Here is a 17,150-nt window from a genome sequence, read left to right as displayed (position 1 = left end):
GGATCAGAGACCTAAGTAATTCAGGCAAAGTCACACAGCTTGTGAACAGGAGCGCTGGCACCCACATGCGTGCTTTCCAAGATAGCAGGCCATGGGCAGGCAGCTTGGAGGCCACCAGAGCACGGGACCAGGAAAGAAGTCCCAGCTCCCGCCCTTCCCCGCCCCACTGATTTCCTTCTCCAGAGGCCCCAGGACTCCTCAGAACTCTGCAGAGTAGGAAGGTTGTGCTGGAAGGAGGCAGGAGAGAGGCAGACATCCCACCCCACCTCCTTGCCCCTCGCCCCTCTCCCCTCTGCCCCTTGGCCTCCCCTCCACCTGCAATGCCCTCACCATCCAGGCTCTGACATGCCTCGGCCTTCTCTCGCCAGGCGCCCCGTATTCCCCAGGGGCTACGCCTGGATTTGGGTTGGTCCTTGAAGCCCTGTCCTCCTCCCCCAGTATTTCAGTATTTTAACCTCTACTCCAACCATATCTGGCAAGGCCTCAGGTCTTTGAGGCTGGCTCAGGAGCACCTCCTTGTCCAGGAAACCCCTCCCTTTCCAAGAGCTACACCTGGCCCCACTGCAGGTCCAGGTCTGGGGTCTTCAACTCATCCCTAGCAACCCAACCTCAAATAATATGTGAATGAGCAAACCATCCAGGGTCCCAACAGGCCCCATTTTTAGGAATCCTTGTGGCAAGGACCAGCAGAGCCTCCTGCCCCTAACCCCATCCAACACTATTGTCACAGGCATATTTCATTCTGGCTGAGGCCCTGAGGCTCCTCTTAGGATGTCACCCCTACCCCCTACCAGAGGGAAAGCACTTTAAGCCATCACTAACTCCTGGCAGTTCAGACCCCCTGCCTCAGGCCATTTGTAAGAGGAGAAAAGGGTTGGAATCAGGAGGTAAGTCAAAGAGGGAGACCCCACCAAAGTAGGGCAGTGGGAATGGACCTCAGGCCTGTTTCACGAGCATGGTGTGACCTTGGGAAAGTTGCCTCCCTTCTCTGGGCCTAGCTCGACCTTGTCAAGAGCAGACAGTGCAGGAGGCACAGGGACCGATTCATAGCAGGTACTTGGTAGAAGGGTTCCCTCCTCTTCCTGGTTCCCAGAGCCCAGGACTCCAAAGCACATTCCTGTATGGTGCTGCCTTTCAGAATGTCACCAGCCTGCGGGTCAAAAACAGAACTGGGTCCCGCTGCACACCCCAGCAGAGAAAGGCCTGTTCCAGGACCACCATCAGGGCGTCCTCCAGACCCTGCTTTGATTCCAGCAATGATGAGTGGTCCGTGGCTGCCCCCTTGTGGCCCAGCGTAGGACTGCAGCCAGCGCCCTGATCTGGGGCAGTGGCCGTAGCAGAGCGGGGGAGCCTCCAGTCTCACCCACTCAGGTGGGCCTCAGGGCCGGCTGGGCAGTGCAAGGTCAGATCCAGGAGCAGATTCCGGCCCCCAAGCACTTGGACAAGGGGGTCCACTAGCCCTATCCTGGCTGGAGGCAGAAGGGTCAGACATTCGACCTGTGGATCTGGCCAGAGCGACCTGTGGATCTGGGAGACTCAAGGGGCTTGGCCCCAGCCTGTGAAACAGGTCAGCAGGACTCAGGGAACCGGTTCCAGTCTCCTGCCATATACCTCCAACTCCTGAGACAGCGAGAGGGAACCTGAAGTCCAGCTCCCCAAGTCTTCCGCTGGACCCCAGGCTCCCCACTGAGCTGGATGCCTGAGTCGGAGGTCACGTAGCCCATGCCTACCCACTCTGCCCAGCCCCACTGGCTGAGGCTAAGGACGGGAAGTCAGCCTGTCCGCCCGCTGAGCCCCCGAAGAGTGGGTGGTAATAAGGCTCTAGGGAGAGGCGGGAATGTGGTGTCTGGCACCTCCCCAGGGAGTCCCAAACCCATCTCTGAGCGGCTCATTATCTCCCCTGCAGGCCAGGGCCTAGTCTTAGAGGAGATGGCCAGGCAGTGCCCAGTGAGGGCAGCCCCCTGGTGCATGACAGGCCCCACCTCTGGAGGGGTAGGCACTGGGGCCACAGGTGACCCGAAGGTGCTTCTTCCTCATTTCCTCAGGCTCCTGTGGCTCTGACCTTGCGTCTCCAGCAGGGGGCTGCTGCAGGGCTACCAGGCCTGAGTCACTGACATACCATACCCAGGCCCCAGCTGGGACTGCAGCAGGACAGGGGCTCATGTCCAGCCAGAGTCAGTGCTGGACAGAAAAGGACCGGCATTTCCAGCCTGACTGCACAATAGTACAATGGGGAAGGCATGGAGACAGGCCAGGGCTCTGCTTGGGGAAGGGGGTCATCTGAATAACTCAGGGCCTGGAGAAAGCAAAGCCTAGGTTCTCAGCTTCAGGCACTAGGCACTCACCCCTGGGCTTCCGGACCTTCTGTCCCTCCTACCCCACGACGCCCAATCGCTTTAACCAATCACAGGTCTCAGCACCATAGGGTAAAATATACAGATATATTTATGTTACCAAAACACCCCAAATGGGGGAAGGGGCATCAGGTAGTCTGGACCCCCCAGTCAGCCCATACTGGAAGGGAGGCTGAAGTCCCCAAAGCGCAGCTCTCAGCCCTGTAGAAGCTCAGCCAAGAGCTCCCTCCCCCTGAGCTGAGTGCTCCTCTAGAGCACCCGCTTTCTGCTGTTCTGGAGTTTGTTGGGGGTAGCAGGGGGCTCCCTTCCGGCGGGGGCCCCAGGGCCTCATGCCCCTGAAAGGGTGGTGGTCCTCCCAAGTTCCTGACTTACGCCCATCTCTCCAGCACCACAGGGACGGTGAACCCGGCGGGGGTGAGCAGGTTGGGTCAAGAGGTCTGAACACCTGAACAGAGTTGGGAGAGGTTCCCGCCCAGGCTGACCCTGCTGCCTCCCACCCCTGCCAGGCAACCCCATGCTGCAGTCAGGATGGAGGATGTGGGGTGTGGGGTGCAGTTTCCCAAGCACCCCCTACTGGCTCACACCAGGCCTTGGAGCATCAGGGGTGTCTGAACAGGCTTCCAGCGGTGGAATCCTAGAGCCAAGGATGGGCTCCTGTGCTCAAACGTTGCGCAGGAGCTGCAGGAAGGGAACAGGCCCACAGATATTTTGTGAAGGCCCAGAGGGGTCGACGCCCTGCTGAAGCTGCTGCAGCCACTCTCCACTGCCAGCGGGAAGCACTCCAGTCAGCCAAGCTCCCAGCTCCCAGGGCCAGGCAGAAGGGAGTCCCAGCTTCCAGGGCCAGGCAGAGGAGACTCCCAGCTCCCAGGGCCAGGCAGAGGGGACTCCCAGCTTCCAGGGCCAGGCAGAAGGGGCTCCTTTGAATGGTGTGAACCAAAGGGGCCTATGAGGGCCCCCACTGAGGCTGGACGGAGGGGGCCGGAGGGCAATAGGGGAGGGCAATCAGGGCAATCATCTACTGTGGAGTAGAAGGCAGGCACCCAGCCAGGCCCCCAGTCCTCTGCCCAAAGGCATGGAGAGCCACTCACAGAGAGAGGGTCCGCGGAGAAGGCAGCCACACTCCGGCGCATTTCATTTTCACTACCTCGAAGGGGGATCAGTGACACACTGCCCAGCCGGACCTCAGGCACCGCCCGGGACACGCGTGAGGGTTCTGAGGGCCACACCAGGCCGTCGTGCTGGGGAGCAGAGAGAGGAAGGGGCTGGGCTCAGCTTCAGCTCACCCAGACATTCAGCCTCAGATCTTCCCACCCTTCCCAGAAATGCCTCCAGCTGTGATCTGAGATGACGCCCTCATCTTTGATCCCAGCCGAGATGAGAAGCAGCTGTGGGGAGAACAGGACTGCATCTCTGGCAAAACACGGCCAGTTCTGTTACTCAACTCCAATCTCCAGATCCACAAACCCCTCCAAGAACCAGGAAAACATTTCTCTTAGAGGAACATGTCTGTGCCCATCTTAGGAACCAGGAACTACAGAATCCACCGTTTCCCTTTAGGCTTTGCTTACCACGAAACTCAGGGCTAAAAGAACACAGCTCCAAGAAAGAACTCAGCCCAGCACCCTGGTCATTTTGTCTCCCTTTTCCCTAAACACTTATGAGCTCTCACTTTAAAAACTCTTTGTCTTAACTCATCTGTTTTAAGTCTAACCCAGCCTCTGGCCCTGCTCTGGCTCAGAAGTCGTCCCCACCATGTCCCTGCCTGGGCTACCACAGCCACTGCCTCATTGGCCTGCTCACCTCTGGGCTCTACCCTCCGTCCCTCTTTCTGACGCTGCACCCAGAGTGAGCCCTCGCAGACTCAAGCCTGCACCACACTCTGCCTAAATGCCACCTCCACCCCCCGCCAGTGGTTCCCCACTGACCTCTGTGTCGAGTTCAGTTTCCCTGGCATGGCCTACAAGGCTCTTTGAGATTCTGCTTCTCACTCCCTTTCCTGTGTTGACTTCCAGCACTCCTGGCTTCTCCCCCCTCACATTCCACTTTAACAATCTGTGCTTCTCTTGCATATCTCTGGACCTTTGCTTAAACCATTCCCTCTGCCTAGAAGCCATTCCCCTCCTCTTTGCTTGGTGAATTCTCCCACATTTCCTAAAACTCAGATCCCCTGGGCTCTCCACTGCCACCACAGCACTGATCACACAGGGCTATAACTGGCCACTTCTGGGTCTGTTTTCCTGTTCACATGCGGGGTGCCCCAAGGGCAGGGTCTGTGTCCTGTCTGTCCCTAGCATCCCTGGCTTGGAGCTAGACTAACAGTAGGTGCCAGGAAGGGTTTATTGAATAAACTAGCAAATCAATTAAAAGCAACTCAAAATCTCCTTGAAGCAAGGGGTGGGCTGAATAGCACAGAAGCCTACGTTCCCATTCTCCATAATGGAAGCCTCCAGGGACCCACCCCACACCCCACACTCTGCACCTTGTACCTGCACAAACAGGAAGGTAGCAAACCACTCCCGGAGCTCCATCTGTGTGTCACAGCAGAGGTACCTGCAGGGTGGGACATGGACCCACATGATGCCAAAGGCCTGACTGAGCAGGGAATGCTGTGTCCGCCTCCTTAGCCCAGGGTCTGCTAGTGGACACAGATCTGGGCAGTGATGAGGGACCCAATCAAGGGCGACGTGCCACCAACTTTCCTCAGCCTGGGGTCTCAGGATGAGGTGCTCACTCACCACTGCTGTTTCTCATGTTTCTCTGTCTCATGTACCACTGTGAAGCCCCAGCTGCAGAGGAAGAGGGGAGAGAGTGGGGTGTTTGACAGGCCATAGAGGCTCAACGCCCCGGTTCCCAGGACAGAACCCAGAAGCCACAGCCAGAGCCAGAGTTCAGAGCCTTCTCACAAGAGTGACACATCCTGGCCTCTTCCTCTCTCAGCTCCCACCAGCCTCCCAGGTCCTTGACACCCCTAAGCCCCAGCCCTACCCTCAGAATCTGTGATTCAGTAGGAATGGGGTGACACCTGAGAATTTGTGTTTCTTTTTTCTTTTCTTTTCTTTTTTTTTTTTTGAGATAGGGTCTCACTCTGTCGCCCAGGCTGGAGTGCAGTGTCGTGACCACGGATCACTGCAGACCCAAACTCCTGGGCTCAAGTGATCCTCCCGCCTCAGCCTCCTGAGTAGCGCGCCACCAAACCCAGTTAATTTTTGTATTCTTTTTGCAGAGACAGGGTCTCGCCATGTTGCCCAGGCTGGTTTCGAACTCCTGGGTTCGAGCAATCTGCCTGACTTGGCTTCCCCAAGTACTGAGATTACAGATACGAGCCATTGCACTTGGCTGAGAATTTGTGTTGAAGGTGTGTCCAGGTGATGCTGCTGGTCTGGGGACGCCATCAGAGCCCCTGTACTGACCTCTGTCAAATTAAAAACCCCAGCTGTGCCTCCCCCATTAGTTCGGAGCCCCCACAGGCACCAGCAGCAGGCCTATCTGCCCAGTCCCAGCTTACCAGGTGGGTGGCCTGAGTTTCTTCTTCACTCCCAGGTAGACTTTGAGACTCTTGACGGGCCACTCCTTCTCAGGCCGGTGACTCTGGGGTAGGGCGAGGAGAAGAGGGCACTTTAGTCTGCAGAAAGGGCACTGGGGCTGCTCTCCTGACTGGGCACCTCCCTCTTCCCACTCCCCAGCCCTCGTTGCATCCCAGCACAGAGCACCTCCTCCAAGAAGCCTTCCTTATAAAGCCCTCCCTGTTCACAATCCAGCCCAACCAACCTCCCAGCCCTAGGCCCCCAAGGCCTGTCTCCCTGCAGCAGTATCAGACAGTCAACCCTCAGTCTCTGAGGCAGCCGTCCCAACTGGGACATCTATAACAGCAAATCCCAGCACCACCCTGATGCCCTGCAAACTGGAGGACTTGAAGCATCAGCCTGAATCAGATTGTATGTGGAGGGAGAATTGTACATCCTCCCCCAGCACCAAGCTGGAACAGGCAGGTGTGATCAGAGAGCCTCGGTTGGCTGCTCGTGTCTATGTTCATCTCAGATTATTCATTTCTCAGCCCTCCCTGTCCCATGGAGGCTCCAGGGTTGACCGTGTGAACAGAAGGCTTGAGGGACCAGCAGTTACTAGCTCTTTGGTTCCACAAGAAGGCTAATGACTCAAGCTTAAGCAAAACAGCTATTCAATAGACCACAGGAAGAACTTCCCAATGGTCTAGGTCAGGAAGCGAGAGACCAATGTACTGGGGAGGGGCACCAGATTGCCAAAACGTTCACCTCTGGCCCCCACCTCTGCATATGGGTCTGGGCTTGGAAGGAGCAGGCTGGCTTGGAGGCAGAGGGATGGGGGCAATGACCCCCAAGGAAGGTTAAGCTAATGAGGCTTCCTTCTGCTCTGGGAGCCACTTGCTTGAAGCCCTACCCCTACCAAGCACCCCTGGAGCCCACAGAGGCACCAGGGTGAATGGCACGGGAGGGGGATTCACTTACAACCAAAACTGGGGGTCAAAGACTGAGCTACCTCCCCCCTGTTCCCCACCATTGCTGCCAGCCACCTCCAGGCATGGCTTCTCAGCAGGGGCCAGAGAAGGGACAACCAGGGGAGAGGGAAGTTTTGGGAATTGGTGGACTTCCTGTGATATCACAAAAGGATGGGCTGCCTCGGGACTGAGGAGACCTCTGTGCTCTCACAGGGGGTGTGGCTTAGGAGGGCCTTAGTAAGGACGTTTCACTCTGCTTTTACCCCGATACCTGCTGATTGGAAAGCCTCATGTCTTCTACAGACAGCACCTAACCTAATTATGGGCATGTGCCCAGGAGGGCCTGGTACCAACTGGGCTGCAGGCATGGGACAATCAGGGTCGCAGACAGGGAGGAAATTAGGCAGGTGGAAGGAAATCAGGCTTCGGACATGGAAGAAACAAGATGTGGGGGAATACAAGGAAGAAACCTGTATGCACATACAGAAGAAGCAAGGCTGGGAGCACTAGCAATCGGCCTGCAAACTGGAAGACAGCTGATGGCAGAAATGGAAAGACTGAGATAGAGGCTGTAAAAGAGATTCCGCTGCAGGCACGGAAAACACAAGGCTCTGGGCATGAGGGAGGAAGGATGTGGGGGAAACTGGGCTCCAGGTACAGGAGGAATTGGGCTGAGGGGATGGAAAACAGGCTGTGGGTTTGGAAAAAGTCAGGCTGTGGGTGGGAGGGGAACAGAACTAGAAGCAAGCAGTCAAGTGAGTCGAGGGTGGACAGGACAGGCCCAGTCAGGCGCAGAGACAACTGCAGGAATCAAGGCATTCAAACCAGGCTGTGGCTCCAAGAATGAAAACACAACCCTCAGGCCTCCGATTCCCTGGGGTCTGATGTGCATGGCACGTGTGTGATGTAAGGGTGGCTGAGACAAGAAGTCTGCAAAAGGGGGTCTTGGGAGGGAAGGATGTCAGTCAATGCAATCTCCTTTTGAGAATGAATCCCCCAAGCTGGAGTGTAGTGGTGCAATCTCAGCTTACTGCAACCCCACCTCATGCGATCAAGCCATTCTCCCACTTCAGCCTCCTGAGTAGCTGGGACTGCAGGCATGCACCACCATGTCCAGCTAATTTTTATAGAGACAGGGTTTCACCATGTTGCCCAGGCTGGTCTCAAACTCCTGGACTCAAGCAATCCTCCCACCTCGGCCTCTCAAAGTGCTGGGATTACAGGCATGAGCCACTGCACCTGGCCCAAGGATTTCATTTCTAATCCAACAGCTCATGTTTCCAGCATCTCCAAGGCACGGGGCCATGGGCAGACAACGAAGTTTACTCTTGATGCTTAACGATCTCTGCTGGAACCAAGATCTTTCTAGCATGTGCCTTTTCCAGGTGCCTCAGGGTTTTTAACAAGAGGAGACCCCCAGGATAAGGCACAAGGGACCATGTATCCTGCTGAATCACCTGAGATTGTCCCAATTTCAAATATTCTGTCCTACTGCCGCATAAACCAACAAATGCCAGAATTGATAACCCCGTGGTAACCAGCCCACATCTGCTCAGGGCCTCTGCCAGGCCAGGGGTGTTGGCTGTCACTGGGGTGTGGAGAGCACCACCTACCCTGTGCTGAGCACCCTTCCCTGCTGAGTCCTCAAGTCCGAGACTTCCAGGAATATAAGCTTGTGTTTCCACACTAAGAAACCTGGGTGCGAGTCCCAGTCTACACTTACAGATGGCTTTGGGCAAGTCACACAAAGCCTGTTTTCTCACCTGGAAGTGGGGACAGACCTCTTTCTCAGAGAACAGTAGTAAGGATTCCATGTCTCAGTATGTGAGGGGCCAGCACTAAGCCTGGTTCCTTAGGGAACATTAGATCTCATCCCTTTTTCGAGCTCTTCTGCCTCCTTCCTTCCATGCCCAGAGATCCACAGCTGCCTTTCCAGGTGCCTCAGCCATCCTCCCTCCCTTCTGCCCACGGCGAGGGTTCTAAGCACTCCTAGAGGTAGGGGGCCAGGGAGATAGCATCCCAGAACCAAGGGGGATTGACTGGACCGGTGGAGAGGCTCAGAAGTGAGGATGTGATCACAGAAGAGGACAAAGGAGAGAAGAGACGGCATTTCCCACAGGGTTAGCAGGAGCCTGGGATGCATTGAAGAGGCACAAAATGCAAAGAGAAGGAGATGAGGTCCTGTTCTATCAGCTCTGCTCCTGCCATGGCAGCCAAGCCTATTCAGACGACCTCAGGAAATGCAAGGGGCAGGAAGAGGCTGAAGACACTGGGGGTGGGGTAGGGGGTAGCTGTGGGAGCTCAGGCTAGACCACCAGGCTTGGAACCATGTCTCTGCTGCCCATCTTGCAGGGCAGCAGTCCCCAATCTTTTTGGTACCAGGGGCCAGTTTTGCAGACAACAATTTTTCCATGGGTGGAGGGATGGTTTTGGGATGAAACTGTAAAACCTCAGATCTTCAGACATTAGATTCTCATAAGAAGCACACAGCCTAGATTCCCCGCTTGCACAGTTCACAGTAGGGTTCACACTCTTAGGAGAATCTAATGCCGCTGCTGACCTAACAGGAGGCAGAGCTCAGGCAGTAATGTTCACTCACCTGATGTTCACCTCCTGTTGCATGGCCCTGTTCCTAACAGCTGGGAATCCCTGCTGCAGGGGCATCTATGCTCTGTGGCCCCCAAGGCATAGCTGGGACCCACAGGGGCATCATGAGATGCAGATTCTCAGCAGAACCTGAGCAAGGACCTTCTCTCAGACAGAATTATCCCCCTAGGAATAGGGTAGCCCCAAGGGCGGAGGGGATGAGCTCTCTCTCCTAGGACTGTGCAGAGTGGAAACAGCCAGCCAGGGAGGCCTCAGAGAGACTCCTACCCCAGGTGGGGGATATCCCACAAGCCTCTCTCGTCCCACCCTGGCATGTCAGGATCAGGGCAGTAGTAAGAATGTTCTGACAGTCCCGGAACACTGTCCAGGGTTGGAAATAAGGAGGCTGCAGGGATGACAGGAGAAGAAGATCAGAGCTCTAATTCAAACCTAGGTGCCATCATTACTGGATCTGTAACTTCCACACAGAGTCCTTTGGAAAATTCTAGAGCATTGCACTGATAGGGAACCCTATCTTGGGGAAAGGACCGTGGGAGAGGATTAGGGATAAAGGGGAGGAGCTTAGGCCCAGGATAGGGGCCAGTGCCGACTGGCAAGGGGGCAGGGAACCATGCCTGGAGATGGCCAGGAGCACTGGCTGTGTCCCCATGCTCCTACTCAGCTCATTTGGCCCCCAGGTGGTGTAAGGCAGCTGGCAGTCAGCCCACAGCTACTCACGGTCTCAGGGGCCCCGCTCCACGGCCTCTGGCTCTGTTTGATAGAGGATCAGGGTTATGGAAGAAGTCCCAGGTCTAGAGCCAGGACAGCACGTGCAGTGATGTGTGGGGTTGGGGTGTGTGTGTGGCATGTATGTGCAGAAGGTGGAGGGTGCCAAGTGGAGTCTGGGTTGGGAGAACACCTGCATGTGGACAAAATGAGTGAGGAGGGTGGCCCGGGAGGTGTATGACGTACGATGTGACAAGGCATGCATGGGCCACAACTTGGGGCTGTCATCAAGTAACAGGTTCCTGTGGGTGCAGTGATAAGGCACAGGCACAGTGAGACAGAGCATGGGCATGGAGTGGTGTGATGGCATCTGGGTGCCAGGGCCTAGTGGGGCTACAGGGCACAGTAGAGTGGGCATCCAGGGCCACAGCAGGAGGGGCCTTGAGAGTCTACAGTTCTTCCCCACTGCTGTGCTATCCTGAGAGCCTGCAACAGGAATATTTCCACTTGCAGACCAAGGGGAATCTCTGAGCACATTCAGGTGTACAGGTGTCCAACCTGAGGCAGAACCCAGTGGGGCCACTTACCCGGACCTCCTTGTAGAGCCGCAGGCAGCTGCTGTTGAGGATGAAGTAGCGATCGTGGAAGCCGCCTGAGGGCAGGCCCAGGCCCAGGAGGCTGCGGTCCTCACGGAACTTCATCATGCCATGCTTGGTGTCACTGATACGGCTGGCTGGGGGGGGACTGGAGTGGGTACAGGCTGCACCAACCCCTACCCGGGGCTGGGTCCCAGGACGAAGGAAGCTGCCCCATCCTGCCCCAGCCTCTCCACAGAGGCCCACCCACCTGGTGCCCTCTGCCTGAGCTGCTCCTACCTGGCACCACCAGGTCCCACCCTTGCTCTGGAAGAGGGGAACGCCCGGAACCTGGCCACCCTGCAGGCACCACCTACCCAGGTACAGCAGCATGGCCTCCATGGCCTGGTGCTTCTTCACCACCAGGTGGCTGTCCGTGCCCAGCCCGTGCAAGATGGGCAGCACCTTCTCCGCAAAGTGCAGGGGGCGCTCTGGGGAGAGGTCACACCTACCGTCACTGGGACCATATGGCCCGATACCACCAAGGGCTGGCAAATGGGCACATATCACCTACACATCCCCGGTCCACTCCAACCATCTGCAAGTGCCATGACACAAAACACCACCATCACGACCGCCCTTCCCATGACCAAGCTTCAGGCTTGACACACCTGGCTGTGACCAAAGCTGCTCCAATTCAACATGTGCAAAACCATGCCTGTGATCTCCACCCCCTGCCTCCCTTCCCACCCTCCCCGTGGCCCCCATCAGGGAAACACCACCACTACCACCCACCAGGCTGCTCCATCCAGAAACAAACCTCTCCTCCCTCTCCTGATCCACGTTGAACTTCTCTGCTCTGTCCATCTCCACTGCTGCCACCCCAGCCCACATTACTGCCTTCTCCTTGGACTAAACCATGGCCTTCAGAGTGTGCTCTAATTTCCCTCTCCCCACCCAGCAGCGAGTAGTAATCTTCTTAAACTCTTACTCACTAACCCTCTGATGGTCTTGCATTCCTGCCAGGCCCTGCGTGGCTGCCTCTGCCTTGATCTCCAGCCCCACCCATGTCACCATCCCCTCACTGCCCTCGTCTCCCTGAAAGGGCTGTGCCTCTGCCCACCACAGGGCTTTTGCCTTCTTCACCAAATAACCCCTACTCTTCCTTCCCATCCTGGCTCGGGAAAGATCTGGTGATGCCATGGGTCTTTCCTCCACAGCAGTTAATGCAACTGTAGTTGAATATTTATTGGTGTGATCATTAGACTAATGCCTCCATCCCCTACCAGACTAACCCCAACGAGAATAGGGACTATGTGTGTGGCTCCCCAGCCCAGTGCCTGGCACTCAACAAGGATAGTAAAACAAATGAACACATACAGCTTCATCCTCCACTGCCATCAAGACCACCTTTACCATAAATTACCTTTCTCCCCTCAACCATCACCATTGTCACTGACACCTGAGAAAGCACTATCACAGTCAACACCATCTACCCCTTCACTGTCCCTTCTATCAGCCACATGACAGGCATAACCTCAATCCCTGCCAGCACCCTATCACCACCGTCACAGCGATCAGTGTGACAGCAACAGGTCATCACAGTCCTTTTCACCACCCATCCTCATGTGCAGGGTAGGGGAGGACAGACTGGGGCTACAGCTGAGACAAGCCATACCACGCCCTGCACAAGCCCAGGGTCACCCACCTGCCTCCTCCCTCTCGTTAACCTCAAAGCAGGTCCAATAGTCCTTCTCCCTGATGCCCACATTCCGGCGATCCAGGATCTCCAGGGTGAGCTCCTCGGCAGTCATGGATGCTGGGATCTGCAGGGACCAAGGAGAAGATTAGCCTACCTGTGCCTGGCCCCTGCTCTGCCACAACCTTGCTATGTGATTCAGAACCTGAGCCCATCCTTCTCAGGCCCTTCTGGAGTCCTGGGATACAGAGAGGTATTTCTGAGTAGTTCTTAGGAGCAGGCCCCAGCAGCAGCCAGATACAGGTCCCAAACTGGTCCTCTCCTTGGGATGGAAGCACTGCTCCCCTGGCCATCTGAGCCTGTGCCTGGCCCAGTCTGACTCTCTGGCCCCTTGGCTTCTAGGTCCCAGCACCTACCTTGACATGCTGCTCGGTCTCTGCCTTCTTCTCCTCCAGATACACTGTGCAGATGAAGTCACCGGCATGCTGCAGGGAGACAGGGCTCAGCTGGGGGCCTAGGAAATGGGTGCAGGTGGTAGGCCCAAGCCCCCCACCCAGACTCCAGCCTTCACCTGGGTCCCACTGGCAGTGCCAGCCACACGCATCTTCACAATGGCAGTGATCTCCTCCCGCTGCTTCCTGAGCTCTTCCTCATCCACCTGGGAAGGGGCGAGGGGCAAGGACAGGTGGTCACCGCCATCTGGAAGGCTCACCCCTGCCCTCCACTGCCCACTGACCAGGGACGCACACTAAACACCACCACGTAGTGGTTAATGAGGTCTTCCACCACACGGCCAGCCTTGTAGTCCTGCCCATCTGTCTGGAAGAGCGTGGGCCCAAACACAATTGCCAGGTTGTGCACATTCATCTGGTTCGTGTCTGAGAAGCACTGGACACTGGAGAGAGGCGGAGGAGGGCCTTGAGTGAGGAGTCAGGCCAGAGGTTCCCATCTCTCCCCGTTAATTTCTGACAGGTCCAAGACTGGTCTGATCAGAGGGAACCACTATTTAATGGGGTAGGAACAGTTTTTCTGGCCATATCTTGGGTCCTGGTAGGAGTAGGACTAGGAAGCTGGGAGATTCAGCCAAGGTAACCTGGTCCCAAGTGGAAAACTCCTCTATAACAGTGGCCCCAACAGTTCTGGCACCAGGGATTGGTTTCATGGAAGACAATTTTTCCAAGGACGGGATGGTGGGGGCAGGGGATGGTTTCAGAGGCGTTAGATTCTCATAAGGAGTGCGCCACCTCCCATGCGCAGTTCACAATAGAGTTCCGATCCTTTGAGAATCTAATGTTGCGGCTGATCTGACAAGAGGCAGAGCTCAGGCAGTAACGCTTGTTCACCCACCACTCACCTCCTGCTGTGCAGCCTGGTTCCTGACAGGTCACAAACCTGTACTGGTCTGTGGCCTGGGGGTTGGGGACCCCTGCTCTACAAATGTCCAATGTTAGGGCAGATCACAGTCAGCACTTGGTGCAGAAGCCCAGCTGGCTCCCAGGGGAGGGCAGTCAGCCAGGGTGGGGGTAGAAGAACCTTCACCCCATCCCCCCAGCATCCCACAATGGTATCCTCCCTCACCAGTACAGGTGGCTGATAAGGGCCTTCACCGTGGCCCGGTTGACAGGGGGCAGCTGCACCAGGAGCTCTCGGTACCTGGAGACCTTCTCCTCCTCATCCTCAATCTCTGGGTGGGAAAGAAAAATTAGGTCAGAAACCCCCTGTAACTATCATCTCCTCACCCCGCCCGGGCTGCCCTGCCTCTCATGGTGGGTGACAGCAGTCCCTGTGCCCTCCAAGTCAATGCAGGCCAGGCACTCAACTAGGGTAAGGAACTCTGGGTCTTCCAGGGCCCTGGACTCCGTATGGAGTGGTGATGGGAATGACAAGCAGAGGCGGGCAACTGGAGCCTGTCGGTTAGGGTGAGCCTAGTGCAAGTGCCAGAAGGGAACGGTGCAGAAGTCCGGAGGGATGGGTGGAGGAGGCTGGGCACGGGCTGCAGGGCCCACCTGAGGCCTCCAGCCAGGCTAGGCGCTGGGCGCGAGTGAAGAGCCCATCGGGCAGGTCGCGTAGGAAGCGCTTGAGCGCCGAGGAAACATCATCCACGTGCTGCTCGCCCTCCTTGAGGTGCACAGAGCGCGCATCCTGCCGCAGGCTCTCCAGCAGCCGCTGCGTCTTCGATGTCTGCCCACACTTGCGGTAGATGCCCTCAGAGGTCAGGCCTAGGGAGGGGCGGGGCCAAGCATTTGGGGCCTGAGGCATTGCGTCATGGGGCGGGGCCACGCAGCTCTGGGACGGGAGGCGGCTCTCCGGCAGGGGGCGGGGCCGGCACCCCAGGGGCAGGGCTCACCGCACTGCGTGATGTAGTCCACACAGCGGTACACGATCACCGGGATATCCGAGTCCCCAAGCTGCTGCTCCGACAGCGTGTCCCCCATGCTGGCGGCTGCTTTCTGGATGGCCCCCAGCCAACCCATGAAGTCCAGCCGCCGCTCGCCCTGTATGTACAGTGTCCTGGACCAGGGCCAGTCAGTCACTGAGAGGCCTACACCTATCCCACCCTGTCCCCAGGCCCATCCGACTGCTCCAGGCTTCTCAGAGCCCCTCAGGGAGGCCGTGGCTCACCTCCTTCGCTCCACCAGCACCAGCACCTGGTTCTCACTGTCCCCCTGGATGGCTGTGGAGGGGTTAGTCAAGATGAGGCCCAGGTCTTGTTCCTGATCCCCAACCTGCTCCCTCCCTCTCTGAGCACACACACACACCCTTGGGACCCGCCCGCCAATGTATGGGGTGGCTGAGATGCACTCCAAGGACATGAGAGGGCAGGATGGCAGCTCTGGCCAAGCCAGGCAGAGTTCAGACTTCCAGGCAAGGGCTGGGGGCCTGGGAGCCCAGGATAGGGTGCCCTGGAGGCTGGGGGCCCAGGTCTGCTCCACGCACAAAGCTCCTGCAGTTTCCGTAGTTGCAGCGGCTCTTCGCAGGGCCCCTCCGGGAAGACAGCGCGGAGCTCGGAGCCACTGAGAGAGAACCAGCCCTCCTGGGCCCGCTGTAGGCTCAGGCCAGCTTTGTAGGGAAGGCGTCCGAGCCGCTCAAAATCCCGGGCCAGCAGATCCTCAGCCAGGGGAGGCACGAATGCCTGGCAGAGAGGCAGCCGGGGGAGACAGCATCAGCCAACAGCACTGCCTGCCCCAATGCCCCAGCTTCTTGGCTTATAGGCAGGTGCCCTCTTCCCACCCAGCAGCCTTCTCTTCCCCAAGGCAGAACCAAGCCCACAGATGGAACTTGGGTACCATGTCCCACTTCATACCCAATCAGATGTGCCCACCTCTGGAAAGCCTTCCCAGATACCTTCTGGAGGGCCCTTCTCTGGGCCCCCACAGCACCAAAGCATTCTTGCCCTCTGTTGTGGCACTGGTTACACTGCTGCTGCCGCCTGAACCCCACCCGCAGGGGAGCTGTCTTCCACACCCACATGGGAGCTACTGAAGGGCTAGGACTAAGCCTGGTTCATCTGGGTCCCCAGGTCTCTGAGGGCTGACTCTCAGGAGGCACACAAGACAACTGATCAATGGACAAGTGAATGATAAAAAGTCACAGGCTCTCACAGCACAGGGGACCCCACAGGCCCCTGGCTCTAGTCCCCGAGGCAGAGCTCTCCCCGTGGCCTCCCTGCCTCTTCCCTCCAGCCTCTGCTTGCTCGCCTCCAGGAACAAGGAGCACACTCCCCTGGAGGCGGCACTGTCCATCCTAAGATGGCTCTGACTGTCATTCACTTATTGAGCACCCGTGGAGTACAAGGCCACAGCCCTTCTTCTGCACAGCTAAGACAGGTCTGACCAACCCCGCAGAGGGCTGCAGATTACAGTAGGCCCTTGGCGGGACAGGCCTGCTCCATGTCTGCTGCCTTCCATCTAGCTGCTGCTCTCTAGATGGGGGAGCTGGGATACATGGGATTGGTCAGGAGGCCCCACCTTCCCCCGTCAGACACCCTTACACCCGCCCTGCTACCCCAGGCCCACCTTAGCAATACACTTGACCCACTCATGAGCCTGCTCCATGCTCTCCAGCCCAAACAGGTACAGCCGTTCTCCCTCTGTGTACACCTCAAAGGTGTGCTCAAAGCTGCAAATACACAGGCCAGGACTCAGGCCCACCTCATCCAGCACTGGCCCACCCCCAACCTGCACCATCAACTGCCATCCTCTGCCCCCTCCACACTGCCTTGGCGCTTGTCCTTACTCTGGTCCCCTAAGAGGTGGTGGAAAAGTCTTGGGCTGGGGCCTCAAAAGACCAGGGTCGGCCCTTGTGCAGCCTCCGTTTGCTGTGTGACCCTGGGGAGGTCCTCCCCTTCTCTAGGCCTATTTCCCTGTCTCCCCAGTGGGGGACTGTACCTTATAGCAACCACAGTCTGATTTGCCCAGGGGTGCTCACCCATGGGTATCAGGAAGGGGCACTGCCAGGCACACAATCTCGCTGGCCCGAATCTCTCCGTTGGGGGTCACTGCCCGCTCATTCTCATAGTAGCTCAGGACGCCGTCACTAAGGACACACCAGCGCCGGCTGAACTCTGGGGAGAATTTGGGCAGGGGAGCCATCAGGGAGCCCCCCACCAACTGAAAACCACCTCTGCATCCTCCCAAGGCTCCCACTCCCATCTGACCCATGTGCTCTTCATTCTCTCAAGTTTCCCCCAAATCCATCCACCTCTCTGCATCCCCACCATGCCAGCCAGCCCACAA

General features: G+C 57.4%; 1 protein-coding gene across 4 annotated transcripts in view; it reads right to left on the bottom strand.

The window, feature by feature from the left end:
• Positions 1–2,422: 2,422 nt before the first annotated feature.
• Positions 2,423–17,150, bottom strand: part of ARAP1 (ArfGAP with RhoGAP domain, ankyrin repeat and PH domain 1) — a 68,129-nt gene continuing 53,401 nt past the window's right edge. For 2 of the 4 annotated variants that reach the window (XM_011953056.1, XM_011953057.1), the window contains 19 exons: positions 16,843–16,978; positions 16,431–16,533; positions 15,352–15,547; positions 15,037–15,088; positions 14,762–14,925; positions 14,421–14,633; positions 13,993–14,098; positions 13,162–13,309; positions 12,986–13,072; positions 12,831–12,899; positions 12,424–12,541; positions 11,093–11,206; positions 10,728–10,873; positions 10,153–10,185; positions 5,860–5,942; positions 5,090–5,140; positions 4,841–4,904; positions 3,443–3,592; positions 2,423–3,032 (listed from right to left, as the gene is read on the bottom strand). In XM_011953056.1, coding sequence (XP_011808446.1) covers positions 3,015–3,032; positions 3,443–3,592; positions 4,841–4,904; positions 5,090–5,140; positions 5,860–5,942; positions 10,153–10,185; positions 10,728–10,873; positions 11,093–11,206; positions 12,424–12,541; positions 12,831–12,899; positions 12,986–13,072; positions 13,162–13,309; positions 13,993–14,098; positions 14,421–14,633; positions 14,762–14,925; positions 15,037–15,088; positions 15,352–15,547; positions 16,431–16,533; positions 16,843–16,978 — 2,051 coding nt within the window. In that variant the 3' untranslated portion in view covers positions 2,423–3,014. The remainder of the gene's footprint in view (positions 3,033–3,442; positions 3,593–4,840; positions 4,905–5,089; positions 5,141–5,859; positions 5,943–10,152; positions 10,186–10,727; positions 10,874–11,092; positions 11,207–12,423; positions 12,542–12,830; positions 12,900–12,985; positions 13,073–13,161; positions 13,310–13,992; positions 14,099–14,420; positions 14,634–14,761; positions 14,926–15,036; positions 15,089–15,351; positions 15,548–16,430; positions 16,534–16,842; positions 16,979–17,150) is intronic. The other 2 variants (XM_011953058.1, XM_011953059.1) reach the window with 1 other exon arrangement.

This window comes from Colobus angolensis, unplaced genomic scaffold (genome assembly GCF_000951035.1).
Source record: "Colobus angolensis palliatus isolate OR3802 unplaced genomic scaffold, Cang.pa_1.0 Scaffold355, whole genome shotgun sequence".
NCBI classification, from domain to species: domain Eukaryota; kingdom Metazoa; phylum Chordata; class Mammalia; order Primates; family Cercopithecidae; genus Colobus; species Colobus angolensis.
The sequence above is the reverse complement of the archived record's forward strand: the minus strand, read 5'-3'. Positions and strand labels throughout refer to the sequence as shown.